This window comes from Mustelus asterias, chromosome 15 (genome assembly GCF_964213995.1).
Source record: "Mustelus asterias chromosome 15, sMusAst1.hap1.1, whole genome shotgun sequence".
Classification (NCBI taxonomy): domain Eukaryota; kingdom Metazoa; phylum Chordata; class Chondrichthyes; order Carcharhiniformes; family Triakidae; genus Mustelus; species Mustelus asterias.
Genome location: NC_135815.1, coordinates 7,871,039 through 7,885,150, shown reverse-complemented (window position 1 = coordinate 7,885,150; position 14,112 = coordinate 7,871,039). Strand labels below are relative to the sequence as shown.

At 47.9% G+C, this 14,112-nt stretch overlaps 1 protein-coding gene across 1 annotated transcript in view; it reads left to right on the top strand.

Moving 5' to 3' along the window:
- heca (hdc homolog, cell cycle regulator) overlaps nt 1-14,112 on the top strand; it is a 31,493-nt gene that overhangs the window by 13,519 nt on the left and 3,862 nt on the right. The window contains exon 3 of the mRNA XM_078229431.1: nt 11,319-11,473. Coding sequence (XP_078085557.1) covers nt 11,319-11,473 — 155 coding nt within the window. The remainder of the gene's footprint in view (nt 1-11,318; nt 11,474-14,112) is intronic.

The window sequence follows — 14,112 nt, the reverse complement described above, 5'->3', positions numbered from 1 at the left end:
GGCACCGCTGACAGGCCAGCATTTATTGCCCATCCCTAGTTGCCCGAGGGCATTTGAGAATCAACCGCATTGGGCAGCATGGTAGCACAATGGTTAGCACTGCTGCCTCACAGTGCCAGGGACCTGGGGTTCAATTTCCAGCTTGGGTCACTGCCTGTGTCGAGTCTGCACGTTCTCCCCGTATCTGTGTGGGTTTCCTCCGGGTGCTCCGGTTTCCTCCCACAATCTGAAAGACATGCTGTTTAGGTGCATTGGCCATGCTAAATTCTCCCACAGTGTACCCGAACAGGCGCCGGACTGTGGCGACTAGGGGAATTTCACAGTAGCTTAATTGCAATGTTAATGTAAGCCTTGTGACTAATAATAAATAAACTTTACATTACATTGCTCTGGCGTCACATATAGGCCAGACCGGGTAAGGACAGCAGATTTCCTTCCCTAAGGGACATTAGTGAACCAGATGGGTTTTTCCGACAATCGACAATGGTTTTGTCGTCATCAGTAGATTCTTAATTCCAGATATTTTTTATTCCACCATCTGCCTTGGTGGGATTCGAACCTGGGTCCCCAGAACATTAGCTGATTATCTGGATTAATGGTCTAACAATAACACCACTAGGCCATCGCTTTCCCCTGCAGTCACCCTTTCAGAATAGATGTCCGACATTGGTAGGAATTCTGCTCCGTCTTAAACTTATAAAATGATCTGGAATGCACTGCCTGAAAGGTGGTGGAAGCTGGGACAATAGGAAACCTGGATAGTTACCTGGAAGAGAAGCGTTTGCCAGAAAGGAGGGTGAGCTGGAGGGCACCTCCCTAGGGCACGACCAAAATCGCCTGAAAAATGTATTCAACCCTCATCCATAGATGTGGGACAGCGGTTAGCACTGTTGCTTCATCGAACCAGGGATCGGGTCCAATTCGGGCCATTGTCCAAAGATGTGCAGGTTAGGTGGATTGGCCTTGCTAGGTTGCCCCTAAGTGTCCAAAGATGTGCAGGTTAGGGGGAATTATCCGTGGTTAATATGTGGGCCTGTGGGGTTAGGGTGGGGAGCCTTCGTAAGATGCTCTGTCGGAGAGTTGGTGCAGACTCGATGGGTCGAATGGCCTCCTTTTGCACTGTAGGTCTTCTAGAAAATGAAACTTCATGCCGAGGCAGCGAAGCAATGACTTCACCTTCCAGTCAATCATTTTCACTTTTCACAATGACCATCCTTGAGTGTGATTGTGGATCAATGTGATGCTTGTATCATTGGCTAGTGTTCCCTGGGAACTGGAATCCTAGAGTTAAACCATGAGAAGAAGGAGCAGAAGTAGGCCATTCAGCCCATCGAGTCTGCTCCGCCATTCAGTGAGATCGGGAATCCTCAACTCCACTTTCCTGCCTTATCCCTGTAACTCTTGATTCCCGTACCAATTAAAAATCGGTCTATTTCAGTCTTGAACCTACTCAATGACCCAGCCTCCAGAGCTCCCTGCAGTAATAAATTCCACATGTTCACTCCCCTCTGAGAGAAGATTGTAGATTGGTCACAGCACAGGAGGAGCCATTGGCCTGTCGTGTCCTGGGTGTCTCTCTGCAAAGGGAACACGCTAGTCCCACTTCCCGCCCTTTTCCCAATAGTCCTGCAATTTGTTTCTTTTCTGGTAATTATCCAATTCCATTTTGAAAGCCTTGACTGAATCTGCCTCTCTCACACTCTCAGGCAGCGCGTTCTAATCCTATTCGCTTGCTGCATTCAATGTTGTTTCCTCATGTCACTTTTGGTTCTTTCTTGCATCATCTTAAATCAGTGCCCTCGGGTTCGTGATCCTTCCACCAATGGGAACAGTTTCCCCCTATCTGCTCTATCCCGGGACCTGTTGATTTTGAATACTTGCTATCAAGCCTCCTCTCAAAATTCCCTAAGGAATATAAGGAGGCCACTATAACTGCTGCCTCACAGCGCCAGGGACCTGGGTTCGATTCCAGCCTCGGGTCACTATCTGTGTGGAGTTTGCACATTCTCCCCATGTCTGTGTGGGTTTCCTCTGGGTGCTCCGGTTTCCTCCCACAGTCCAAAGATATGTGGGTTAGGTTGATTGGCCATGCTAAATTGACCCTTAGTGTCAGGGGGATTAGCAGCGTAAATGTGTAGGGATGGGGCCTGGGTGGGATTGTGGTCGGTGGGATAGACTCGGTGGGTCAAATGGCCTCCTTCTGTACTGTAGGGATTTTATGATTCTATAAAAGCTATCCCAGGATCTCCAATCTATCCACCTAACTAAAGTCCCACATCCCTGGAAACATTCTCGTTAATCTTGTCAACACCCTCCCTAATGTCTTCCCATCCTTCCTAAAGTGTGGTGCCCAGAATGGGACAGTTACTAAAGTTGAGGCTGAAATGGGGTTTCATAAAAGTTCATCATTAATCTCCTTGCTTTTTGCACTCACTGCCTCTATTCATGGATTATCTTTTTTGCACTGGGCTCTTAAAATGAAGATCCGAATTTGGAGCATGAGTAGGCCATTCAGCCCCTCAAGCCTGTTTCGCCATTCAGTAAGATCACGGCGAATCTGAAGTGCGACTGAATGGACAGAGAGATCTTCAATTGGTTTGTGTGGATAGGGTTGATTGCTGGGAGGTTAAATAATGACCCATTCGTGCCAAATTCCAATCTTTTGTTTTAAGTAGGAGCTGACACTTACCCATTACTGCACAGGCCCGTTCGAGAACTACACAGCACCGAAGGAGGAGGCCATTCGCTCCATGCTGCCATGCTGGCTTTTTGAAAGAGCTATCCAGTTATTCTTAACATTCCTCACCCTCCCCACACTCTGATCTGTCCCCAAACCCCTGCAAATTTTCCCTTTTGAACTATTATTCAGTTTCCTCCTGAAAGTTGCTGTTGAATCTGCTTCCACCACCCTTTCAGACAGTGCGTTCCAGACCATAATTATGTTGCCCACCACACGCTGTTCGACGTTGACAAAGTGCCACTTGCTTTGACATCGGGTTGGTGTTTAAATTTAACTCGCCCGTCATCTCCTGAGATGAGGGATACACACACAGTCGTATAGTTTTTGATCCTGTCTTTACAGTTAGCTGGAGACAAAGGTTTCCAATTAACCCACAAGCAGGAGTCTGAGTTAAGGAGAGCATGTCACTTAATTGCTCCCAGCTCAGCAGTGAGGGAGATCCCAGTGCTGTCTCGCTCAGTGCTAAATATAACTTGTACTCCTAACTGAGCCTTTAATACCAGATCTACTGTCATATACAGCCAGTCCTTGCCAAAATGCTGCTCCCCTTGCCTGAGGCTTAGAAACTGGGAGGCAAACCTGACTCATCGAGACAAGATGGGTCTTTGTGATTTGGCAATCTTCACTCGAGACAGTTCCGATGACTGAATCTTAAAGGGCCTAATTTAAGCTTTGCCTGTCCCTGTCTTGCTTCTTTGTGAAGTTGCTGACCTATACGTGACTCTGTCCCTATGCTAACGTGGTTGACTCTTTAAACTGCCCGCCCAAGAAAGCGACAGGGGCAGCTAGGGTTGGGCAATAAATGCCAGTGATGCCCACATCCCGAGAAGGGTTAATAAAAACCTGCCACATTGATTAAATGCAGTGGATGCTGGAATCTGAAACATAGACAGAAAATGTTGGAGGAACTCAGCAGGTCTGACAGCATCTGTGGAGAGAGAATAGAGCCAACGTTTCGAGTCAGAGCTGAAGGCAAAGAAGATCAGACAAGATTTATACTGAGGGTGAGGGGTGTGCTGTAATGGGACAAAGGGAATGTGAAGCGGCACGGTGGTACAGTGGTTAGCACTGCTGCCTCACAGCGCCAGGGACCCGGGATCGATTCCCGGCTTGGGTCACTGTCTGTGTGGAGTTTGCACATTCTCCCCGTGTCTGCGTGGGTTTCCTCCGGGTGCTCCAGTTTCTGCCCACAGTCCAAAGATGTGCAGGTTAGGTGGATTGGCCATGTTAAATTGTCCCTTAGTGTTAGGGGGACTAGCTAGGGTAAATGCTTGGGGTTATGTGGATAGGGCCTGGGTGGGATTGTGGTCGGTGCAGACTCGATGGGCCGAATGGCCTCCTTCTGCACTGTAGAGATACCATGAAATGGTGATGATAAAGGCTGAGAATAGTGCTAAAAGCTTCCATTAAGTGACTGGGGGGGAGGGGACAGTTTGGAAGCAAGATGGAGAGTGAAATTTCAGAGATGGAAAAATAAAAATAAGAAAATGGATGAAATGAAATGAAATAAATGGAAATGGGGTGAAGGTGGAGGGGACAGTTCTTGCTCTGAAGTTGTTGAACTCAATGTTCAGTTCGGAAGGCTGTAGTGTGCCCAATCGGAAGATGAGATGCTGTTCCTCCAGTTGGCGTTGGGGTTCACTAGAACATTGCAAAAGGCCAAGGACGGACATGTGGACAGGAGAACAGGGCGATGTGTTGGAGTGGAAAGCGACAGGAAGGTCTGGGTCCTGCTCGCGGACGGACCGAAGGTGTTCTGCAAAGCGAGCGTCCAGTCGGCATTTGGTCTCTCTGATGTAGAGTGCTGACTTGTGTAAAAAAATAACCACGTCATTCAAGCTGAGGTGAAGTGTCAGGCTGAGTGCTGTGTTCAGCAGCGTACAAAAGCCAATTCATTGCTCCTTACAGGGGGAACTGGTTTGACGTCTCATCCAAAAGCTGACCCCTCTGACAGTGCAGCACTCCCTCACTACTGGCGGGAAGAGAGAAATAAGTTTCATCCTCACTTTCATGTCACGCGTTTGGATTTATTGTGATCTAAATGTTTCAGCCACTCTGTCAGCATGCAGGTGGCAGGGGTGGGAGCGTATCGGAGGGTAACGGGACCTTGGTAATGGATCTCTGATTGGCTTTGGGTTGAGCGAATGTGGAGTGAATGAACCATTGCGAATCTTTGAATAAACTGCTGCCTTTTTAGACACATTCCTTCTCCTCTTCCTGACCCTGGCACAAAACGAGGGAGAGGATCCTGTCTCGACCTCTCTCTTTTCCGATATGAGTAAGCAGGTTTGCATTTTGCTTTACTCCTCCCTTCCGCTGAGAAACTTGTCCAGGAAGAGGACCACATGTGGTATATACCTGGCTGCACGGTGTGGGGGTTTGTGAGCTTCTCCCTGTCTCTGTCAGCTGTGTTAAGCTGTGCTCTGAATAAAGAGGGGACCAACAGTTCCAGTGTTTTATAAAGCAGTGATGTGGAGATGCCGGCGTTGGATTGGGTTGGGCACAGTAAGAAGTCTCACAACATCAGGTTAAAGTCCAACAGATTTATTTGGCAGCACAAGCTTTCGGAGCACTGCTCCTTCATCAGGTGGGTGACTGATAGGAGCCCTTTATATCACTGTGCTATGGTCTTACGATTCAGGGATATGTGTTTAGATGATACATATTAATGATGTAGACTTCAGTGTAGGTGGCGTGATTGGGAAATTGGTAACCAAAAGATAAAACGCTGGAAAATCTCGGCAGGTCTGGCAGCATCTGTAAGGAGAGAAAAGAGCTGACGTTTCGAGTCCAGATGATCCTTTGTCAAAGCGAAAAGGCAGAGAAAGTGGGAGATGTTTATACTGCAGGGTGAGGGAATGAAAGATGAGTCATAGCCACAGAAACCAGGGGAAAAGACTGCTAATGGCTGTCCACAGAGAGAATAAAGGGTGTGAATGGCCAAATGGCAGAGAAGTTGTAAGCTGTGACAGATGAAGATGTTGGAGGGAGGGTGGAAAGATGGGACAGAGGTAGAATGTAGAAAAGGGGAAGCGGAGGGGGAGAAAAGGTAAGGGAAAGGGGATGAAGTAGGGGGAAAGAATGGAGGGGAAGAAAATGTTTTTCCACAAAATCTTTTACATAATGTTTTATACAAAAATTGGTAGTTGATAGTGAAGAGGACAGCTGTCCATTTCAGAATGATATCAATGGTTTGGTTGAGTGGGCAGGGAAGTGGCAAATGGAATTTAGTCCGGAAAAGTGTGAGGTAATGGCATTTGGGGAGGGCAAACAAAGCAAGGGAATACACAATAAACGGGAAGATATTGAGAGGGATAGAGGAAGTGAAAGACCTTGGAGTGTATGTCTACAGGTCCATGAAGGTGGCAGCTCAGGTGGATAAGGTGGTAAAGAAAGCATACAGAATGTTTTCCTTTATTGGATGAGGTATATAAATAGAACATAGAAAAGCTACAGCACAAACAGGCCCTTCGGCCCACAAGTTGCGCCGAACATGTCCCGACCTACTAGGCTTAGCTATAACCCTCTATCTTACTAACTTCCATGGACTTATCCAAAAGTCTCTTAAAAGACCCTATCAAATCCGCCTCCACCACCACTACCGGCAGCTGATTCCACGCACCAACACTCTCTGAGTGAAAAACGTACCCCTAACACCTCCTCTGTACCTACTCCCCAGTACCCTAAACCTGTGACCTCTTGTGGCAACCATTTCAGCCCTGGGTAAAAGCCTCTGAGAACCCACTCTATCAATACCCCTCAACATCTTATACACCTCTATCAGGTTACCTCTCATCCTTCGCCTCTCCAAGGAGAAAAGACCTAGCTCGCTCAACCTATCCTCATAAGGCATGCCACCTAATCCAGGCAACATCCTTGTAAATCTCCTCTGCACCCTTTCTATGGCTTCCACATCCTTTCTGTAATGAGGCGACCAGAACTGGGCACAGTACTCCAGGTGGGGTCTGACCAGGGTCCTATACAGCTGCAGCATTATCTCCCGATTTCTAAACTCAATTCCTCTATTGATGAAGGCCAGTATTCCATACGCCTTCTTAACCACAGCCTCAACCTGTGACGCTGCTTTGAGCGTCCTATGAACCCGGACCCCAAGATCCTTCTGATCTTCCACACTGCCAAGCATCTTACCCATAATATTATATTCTTTCATCCTATTCGACCTGCCAAAATGAACCACCACACACTTTTCTGGGTTGAAGTCCATCTGCCACTTTTCCGCCCAGTCTTGCACCTTATCTATGTCTCGTTGCAAATGCTGACATCCCTCTACACTATCCACATGGCAGGGATGTAATGCTGGAACTGTATGAAACACTGGTTAGGCCACAGCTGGAATTTTGTGAACAGTTCTGGTTGTCACATTAAAGGAAGGACATCGTTGCTCTGGACGGGGTGCAGAGAAGATTTGCAAGAATGTTGCCAGGACTTGAAAATTGCAGCTTTAAAGAGAGATTGAATAGGCTGGGGTTGTTTTCCTTTAGAACAGAGGAGACCATGGGGTGAATTAATTGGTATCAGGGGCCTAGACAGGGTAGACAGCAGAGATATATTTTCCCTAATGGAGAGGTCAATTATCGGGTTCTCAATGATTGGTGTCAGCAGCTTAGTATGGCCTCAAATCCGGTCCGTACCGGCCTGACCCAATCTCGTGGGCGCTCCTCGAATCCTGCAGAGTACACGGAGGGAGCACTTTGCGCCTTTGCAATATTATCTCAGTCTCTGTGCACCCAGCCCTGAACAGTTTCAATCATCTGACTGACTGCTGATGACGCTTACTAATGAATGTGTGAAAGTAATTACAGCCAAGTGGTGTAGCTGGCTATAACTTCATTCAGTAGCTTCTGTCTATCAGCATATCAGGGTTAGATGTTGGTGTCAACGGGTCTGACAGAACCTGGAGCGCTCTTTCACCCAGCCAGCGTTGCGTTTTATGTTTACAATCTGTTCGGCTTGCTGGAAGGGCTTTGAGCAGAAGTAAACGGTGTAAGGTTTTGTTTTTGATGCATCTTTTTGGACTCGTGGTGTTTTAATTAGTAATTTTTTTTAACTGGCTGTGATCTCACTCTTTGGCGAGCGTTCTGCCGACAGCTCAGTCTGTGTGTGCTGCTCAAGTTTCAGGGAGGGGAAATATCGATCCCCGGCTCGGGTCACTGTCTGCGTGGAGTTTGCACATTCTCCCTGTGTCTGCGTGGGTTTCCTCCGGGTGCTCCGGTTTCCCCCCACAGTCCAAAGACGTGCGGGTTAGGGTGCATTGACCCCCAACAGGCACCGGAGTGTGGCGACTAGGAGGTTTTCACAGTAACTTCATTGCAGTGTTAATGTAAGCCTTACTTGTGACCAATAAATAAACTTTAAGTGACGGCCCATTTCACTTCTCTCTCCTTTGGCAATTCGGATCAAAGTCAACAACGACATATATTTATATAGCGCCTATAACATAATGATCCGTTCAAAGGAGCAATATAAAATTAAGTTTGGCACCAAGCCACATGGGGAAATATTGGGTCAGGTGGTTTTTAAGAAGTGCCTTAAAGCAGATCAAGGCAGGGAGACGGAGAGGTGCGAGACGTGTAGGGAGGTGCAGGGAGATGGGGAAGTGCGTGAGGGAGGGAATTCCAGTGGAAATAGGATGGGAGATGTAAACCGTGCTGACTATAGCACGGACTTGTTGCAGCCCTCTTTGCACTCATAGAATAGAATCCCTACAGTGCAGAAGGAGGCCATTCGGCCCATCAGGTCTGCACCATCCACAATCCCACCCAGGCCCTATTCCTGTAACCCCACATATTTACCCTGCCGACCCCCTGACATTAGGGTCAGTTTAGCATAGCCAATCCACCTAACCTGCACATCTTTGGACTGTGGGAGGAAACCGGAGCACCCGGAAGGAAACCCACGCAGACACGGGGAGAACATGCAGACTTTACACAGATAGTGACTTGAGACTGGAATTGAACCCGGGTCCCTGGCGCTGTGAGGCAGCAGTGCTAACCATTGTGCCACCGTGCCATCTCCTCTCTCACGGGTACAAAAGATCTTTCTTTTTCTTCATTCTTTCATGGAATGCGAGCATCGGCAGCAAGATCAGACTTGTTGCCCGTCCCTAAATGCCCCTAAAGCTGAATGACTTGCTCGGCCATTTCAGAGGTTAAAAGTCAACCACGTCGCTGGGGGTCTGGAGGGGTCACGTAGACCAGATGCCAGGTAAGGTTATGCGAAGAGGGGCAGACTCTACACGGGCTGCTGGACAGAGACCGGCCCCGCATCGCTCTCTCAGAGCTGTGAGCTGTCCCCGTCGCTTCCTTCCTGCTGCCCTGTCTGCAAACAGCTCCGACCAGGAAATTCCCACTTCCTGAGCCTGGGACACAGAACAGGGAAAGGCTTGGAAACTCCCCCCATTCACAGTCTGCTCCACCACCCCCGGAGGAATCTCTCATGGAGAAACCAAAATAAGAATTTGTCTGAGTCTAGATGATAAAAAGTGGTAACTTCCTTCTGAAAGCGGGAGCGTTCCTCACGAAGATCGGGAGCTGCCCCTCCCGATATGGGGGGCGGGGGGGAGCTGGAATAGAAGTCACATGTTCACTCCTCTCCCCTGGTGACCTCAGCAGACCGAAATAGAGATTTAGGAAGGAAGATTTGCATTTATATAGCGCCCTTCACAGCCTCAGATTTCAAAGCACTTTCCAGCCAATGAAATTTTTTTTTTAAAGTGTAGTCACTGTTGCAATGTAAGGAAATGTGGCAGCCAGTTTGTGCACAGCAAGATCCCACAAACAGCAATGAGATAATGATCAGATAATCCGTTCTTGTGATGTTGATTTGAGGGATTGGCTGGGACACTGCGGAGAACCTTTTAATTCCACATTATTTTAGTTGCTTGCTGGCTGAATACTAAAGTCGCTGGCAGGGTTGATGTTTATTACCCATCCCTAATTGCTTTTGAGAAGGTGGAATGTGAGCCATCCTCTTCAGCTACTGCAGTCTGCATGGAGAGAGTGCACCCACAGTGTCATTAGGAGAGATTTGTTCCAGGATTTTGACCCAGCAGCAATGCAGCAATAGTGTAATGTGGCCAGCTGAACTGTCCACCTAGACTGTGGCCTGAAGCCTCGACTGGGAGTTGAAAGCACATTCTCCCTCTGAGAAAGCTACCCATTGAACCAGACCTCATCTTACCCATGGTGGCACAGTGGTTAGCACTGCTGCCTCACAGTGCCAGGGACCCGGGTTTGATTCCTGGTTTGGGTTACTGTCTGTGCAGAGTCTGCACGTTCTCCCTGTGTCTGCGTGGGTTGCCTCTGGGTGCTCCGGTTTCCTCCCACAGTCTGAAAGACGTGCTGGTTAGGGTGCATTGACCCGAGCAGGCGCCGGAGTGTGGCGACTAGGGGATTTTCACAGTAATTTCATTGCAGTGTTGATGTAAGCTTTACTTGTGACTAATAAATAAACTTTTAAACTTTTTTTTGTCGGTGTGGAGTCTGCATGTTCTCCCCATGTCTGCGTGGGTTTCCTCCGGGTGCTCCAGTTTCCTCTCACAGTCCGAAAGATGTGCTGGTTAGGCGCATCGGCCATGCCAAATTCTCCCTCTGTGTACCCGAACAGGCAGCGGCGTGTGGCGACTAGGGGATTTTCACAGTAACTTCATTGCAGTGTTAATGTAAACCTACTTGTTTCACTAATAAATACACTTTCAACCCTCGTGATCTTATGGGAGTCAGAAACGTCACATTAAAAATCTTATCCACATGCACACTTCCTGATGGTGAGATTTTTGGCCAAACTTTTACGTCATTATTCAGCTTCCTAAGTAAGCATTTAGAATGGAAATCCTGCATGTAAACAGCTTAGTTACAGACATTGTCCACCAGGTGGACATTGGCATCAATGGCATTGTGCGTCAACTCACAGCACATGAACTGCAGTGATCCAAGAAGGCAGCTCACTACCTTCTCAAGGGCACTAGAGATGGGTAATAAATGCTGGCCAACCAGCGACACCCATGTCTCACGAATGAATAAGAAATAGATGACATGATGGAGGGAGTTTCTGAATGCTTGTCACACATTCTCACCAGTTTTTTAAGTTCAAGCTTATTTATTAGTGTCACAAATAGGCTTACATTAACACTGCAATGAAGCTACTGTGAAAATCCGCTAATCGCCACACTCCGGCGCCTGTTTGGTACACTGAGGGAGAATTTAGCTTGGCCAATGCACCTAACCAGCACGTCTTTCGGACTGTGGGAGGAAACCGGAGCACCCGGAGAAAACCCATGCAGACACGGGGAGAACGTTCAGACTCCGCACAGAGTGTGACCCAAACCTGGAATTGAACCCTGGCCCCTGGCGCTGTGAGGCAGCAGTGCTAACCACCGTGCCACCCTTGAGTGCATAGTGGCCGTAGACAACATCACAGACAATTTACTTGGTGCATCTTAAGTATACCTTATATAAGAGCTGGAGTTTCCAATTGTGACAAACAGTAATGTCTCTATTATAAATTGTATTGGCAAAAATGGAACTTGACCCAAGCTCTGCCCATGGTTTGATTGCAGGAAGGCTCATGCACCTCTATGCCATTTGCGTGGACTGCCTAGAAGGAGTACATAAGATCATTTGCATCAAGTGTAAGTCGCGATGGGATGGGAGCTGGCATCAGCTGGGAACCATGTACACTTACGACATCCTGGCTGCGTCTCCATGTTGTCAGGTGGGTGTCGCGTATCTGCCATTGGTCTGTCTCTTTCTGTTGGACAATCCTTTTTTTCAAGATCGTTGCTGGCAGTTTTGTGTTGTCTATGTGATAATGTGTGGAAAAAAAAAAGAAATCCTTGTGTTCTCTGCCCTTGATGCCTCACGCTGTGATGTGGGTTCTTCACTGGGCTGGGGATTAAATCTCAATGCTTGTCCTTCACACTTGGTTTAAGGCAGGGAGTGTCAGAAAGCTGTTTAACCAGGGGGACATCTCAGTTGAACTCAATCCCCCAATCACCAAATCCAACAACTGTCAATAGATCTTATTTTCCTTTCATGGCATGAGGGTGCTGCTGGAAAAGCCAGTATTTGTTGCTCATCCCTAATTGTCCCTTGAGCCAAACATTTCAGAGGGCAGTTAAGAATCAACCACATTGCTGTGGGTTTGGAGTCACATGCAGGCCAGACCTGGTAAGGACAGCAGATTCCCTTCATCAGTGAATCAGGTGGGGTTTTATGACAATCGGTGATAGTTGTCATGGTCACCATTACTGAGACTATGTCGTATATTTATTCATTGAATTCCACCAGCTGCCGTGGTGGGATTTGAACCCATGTCCACAAAGCATTAGCCTGTACCTCTGGATTCCTGGTTTGGTGACATTACCACTATGCCACCTCATACTGGTTTCCTAATGTGGGTCTGAGTATCATTTGTAATCCCTCTGTTGATGTCTGGTACTATCATCTGACTGCAATTAGACATACAATTATAGAATCCTACAGTGCAGAAGGAAGCCATTCGGCCCATCGAATCTGCACCGACCACAATCCCACCCAGGCCCTATCCCCATAACCCCATGCATTTACCCTAGCTAGTCCCCCTGACACTAAGGAGCAATTTAGCATGGCCAATCCTCCTAACCTGCACATCTTTGGACTGTGGGAAGAAACTGAAACACTCGGAGGAAACCCACGCAGACACGAGGAGAACGTGCAGACTCCGCACAGACAGTGACCCAAGCCAGGAATCGAACCCAGGTCCCTGGCACTGTGAGGCAGCAGTGCTAACCACTGTGCTGCCCCTGTAGCATAACACCAAATGTTGCATATAGAGTCATTACAGCATCGAAGGAGGCTATTCAGCCCGTCCCTGCTGGCTCACTACAGAACAGTCTGGTCAGTCCCATTTCCTCTGCTTTATTCCCGTAGCCCGCAAGCTTATTTCCCTGAAGTGCCCATCCAATTATCTTTCGAAGCCAGAGATTTTTTCGCCACCCTTGTAAGCTTGTTGAAAACATCTTAAAAAGTCCAAAGTAGTAGCTAAAACAAAATGCCTTTTAGCCCATTCTTCTTACTCACTTAGTCACGGTGGTTAGCACTGCTGCCTCACAGCGTCAGGGATCCGGGTTTGATTCCCGGCTTGGGTGACTGCCTGTGTGGAGTTTGCACGTTCTCCCCGTGTCTGCGTGGGTTTCCTCTGGGTGCTTTGGTTTCCTCCCACAGTCTGAAAGACATGCTGGTTAGGTGCATTGGGCGTGTTGAATTCTCCCTCAGTGTACCCGAACAGGCACTGGAGTGTGGCGACGAGGGGATTTTCACTAACTTCATTGCAGTGTTAATGTAAGCCTACTTGTGACACTAATAAATAAACTTTAAAAAATCTTTAAACTCAGTCCATCTGGATGCTGTTGTTCGTCCTGTGTTCAGTATTTTTGCGTCTGAGGCAGAAGGTTGTGGCTTCAAGTGTCGCAAGAGACTTGAGCACATAGAACATAGAACAGTACAGCACAGAACAGGCCCTTCGGCCCACGATGTTGTGCCGAGCTTTATCTGAAACCAAGATCAAGCTATCCCACTCCCTCTCATCCTGGTGTGCTCCATGTGCCTATCCAATAATCGCTTAAATGTTCCTAAAGTGTCTGACTCCACTATCACTGCAGGCAGTCCATTCCACACCCCAACCACTCTCTGCGTAAAGAACCTACCTCGGACATCCTTCCTTTATCTCCCACCCTGAACCCTATAGTTATGCCCCCTTGTAATAGCTCCATCCACCCGAGGAAATAGTTTTTGAACGTTCACTCTATCTATCCCCTTCATCATTTTATAAACCTCTATTAAGTCTCCCCTCAGCCTCCTCCACTCCAGAGAGAACAGCCCTAGCTCCCTCAACCTTTCCTCATAAGACCTACCCTCCAAACCAGGCAGCATCCTGGTAAATCTCCTCTGCACTCTTTCCAGCGCTTCCACATCCTTCTTATAGTGAGGTGACCAGAACTGCACACAATATTCCAAATGTGGTCTCACCAAGGTCCTGTACAGTTGCAGCATAACCCCACGGCTCTTAAGCTCCAACCCCCTGTTAATAAAAGCTAACACACTATAGGCCTTCTTCACAGCTCTATCCACTTGAGTTGCAACCTTCAGAGATCTGTGGATATGGACCCCAAGATCTCTCTGTTCCTCCACACAGTCTTCAGAACCCTACCTTTGACCCTGTAATCCACATTTAAATTTTGGTCGAGGGTGAAGCACCAGTGCCGTACTGAGGGAGTGCTGCGCTGGAGGAGATGCCGTTCTCTGGATGAGACGCCTCACTGATAATAAGCAAACTGCTGTACTTTCCCCCTTCTCTTAAACACATGTTCTTGC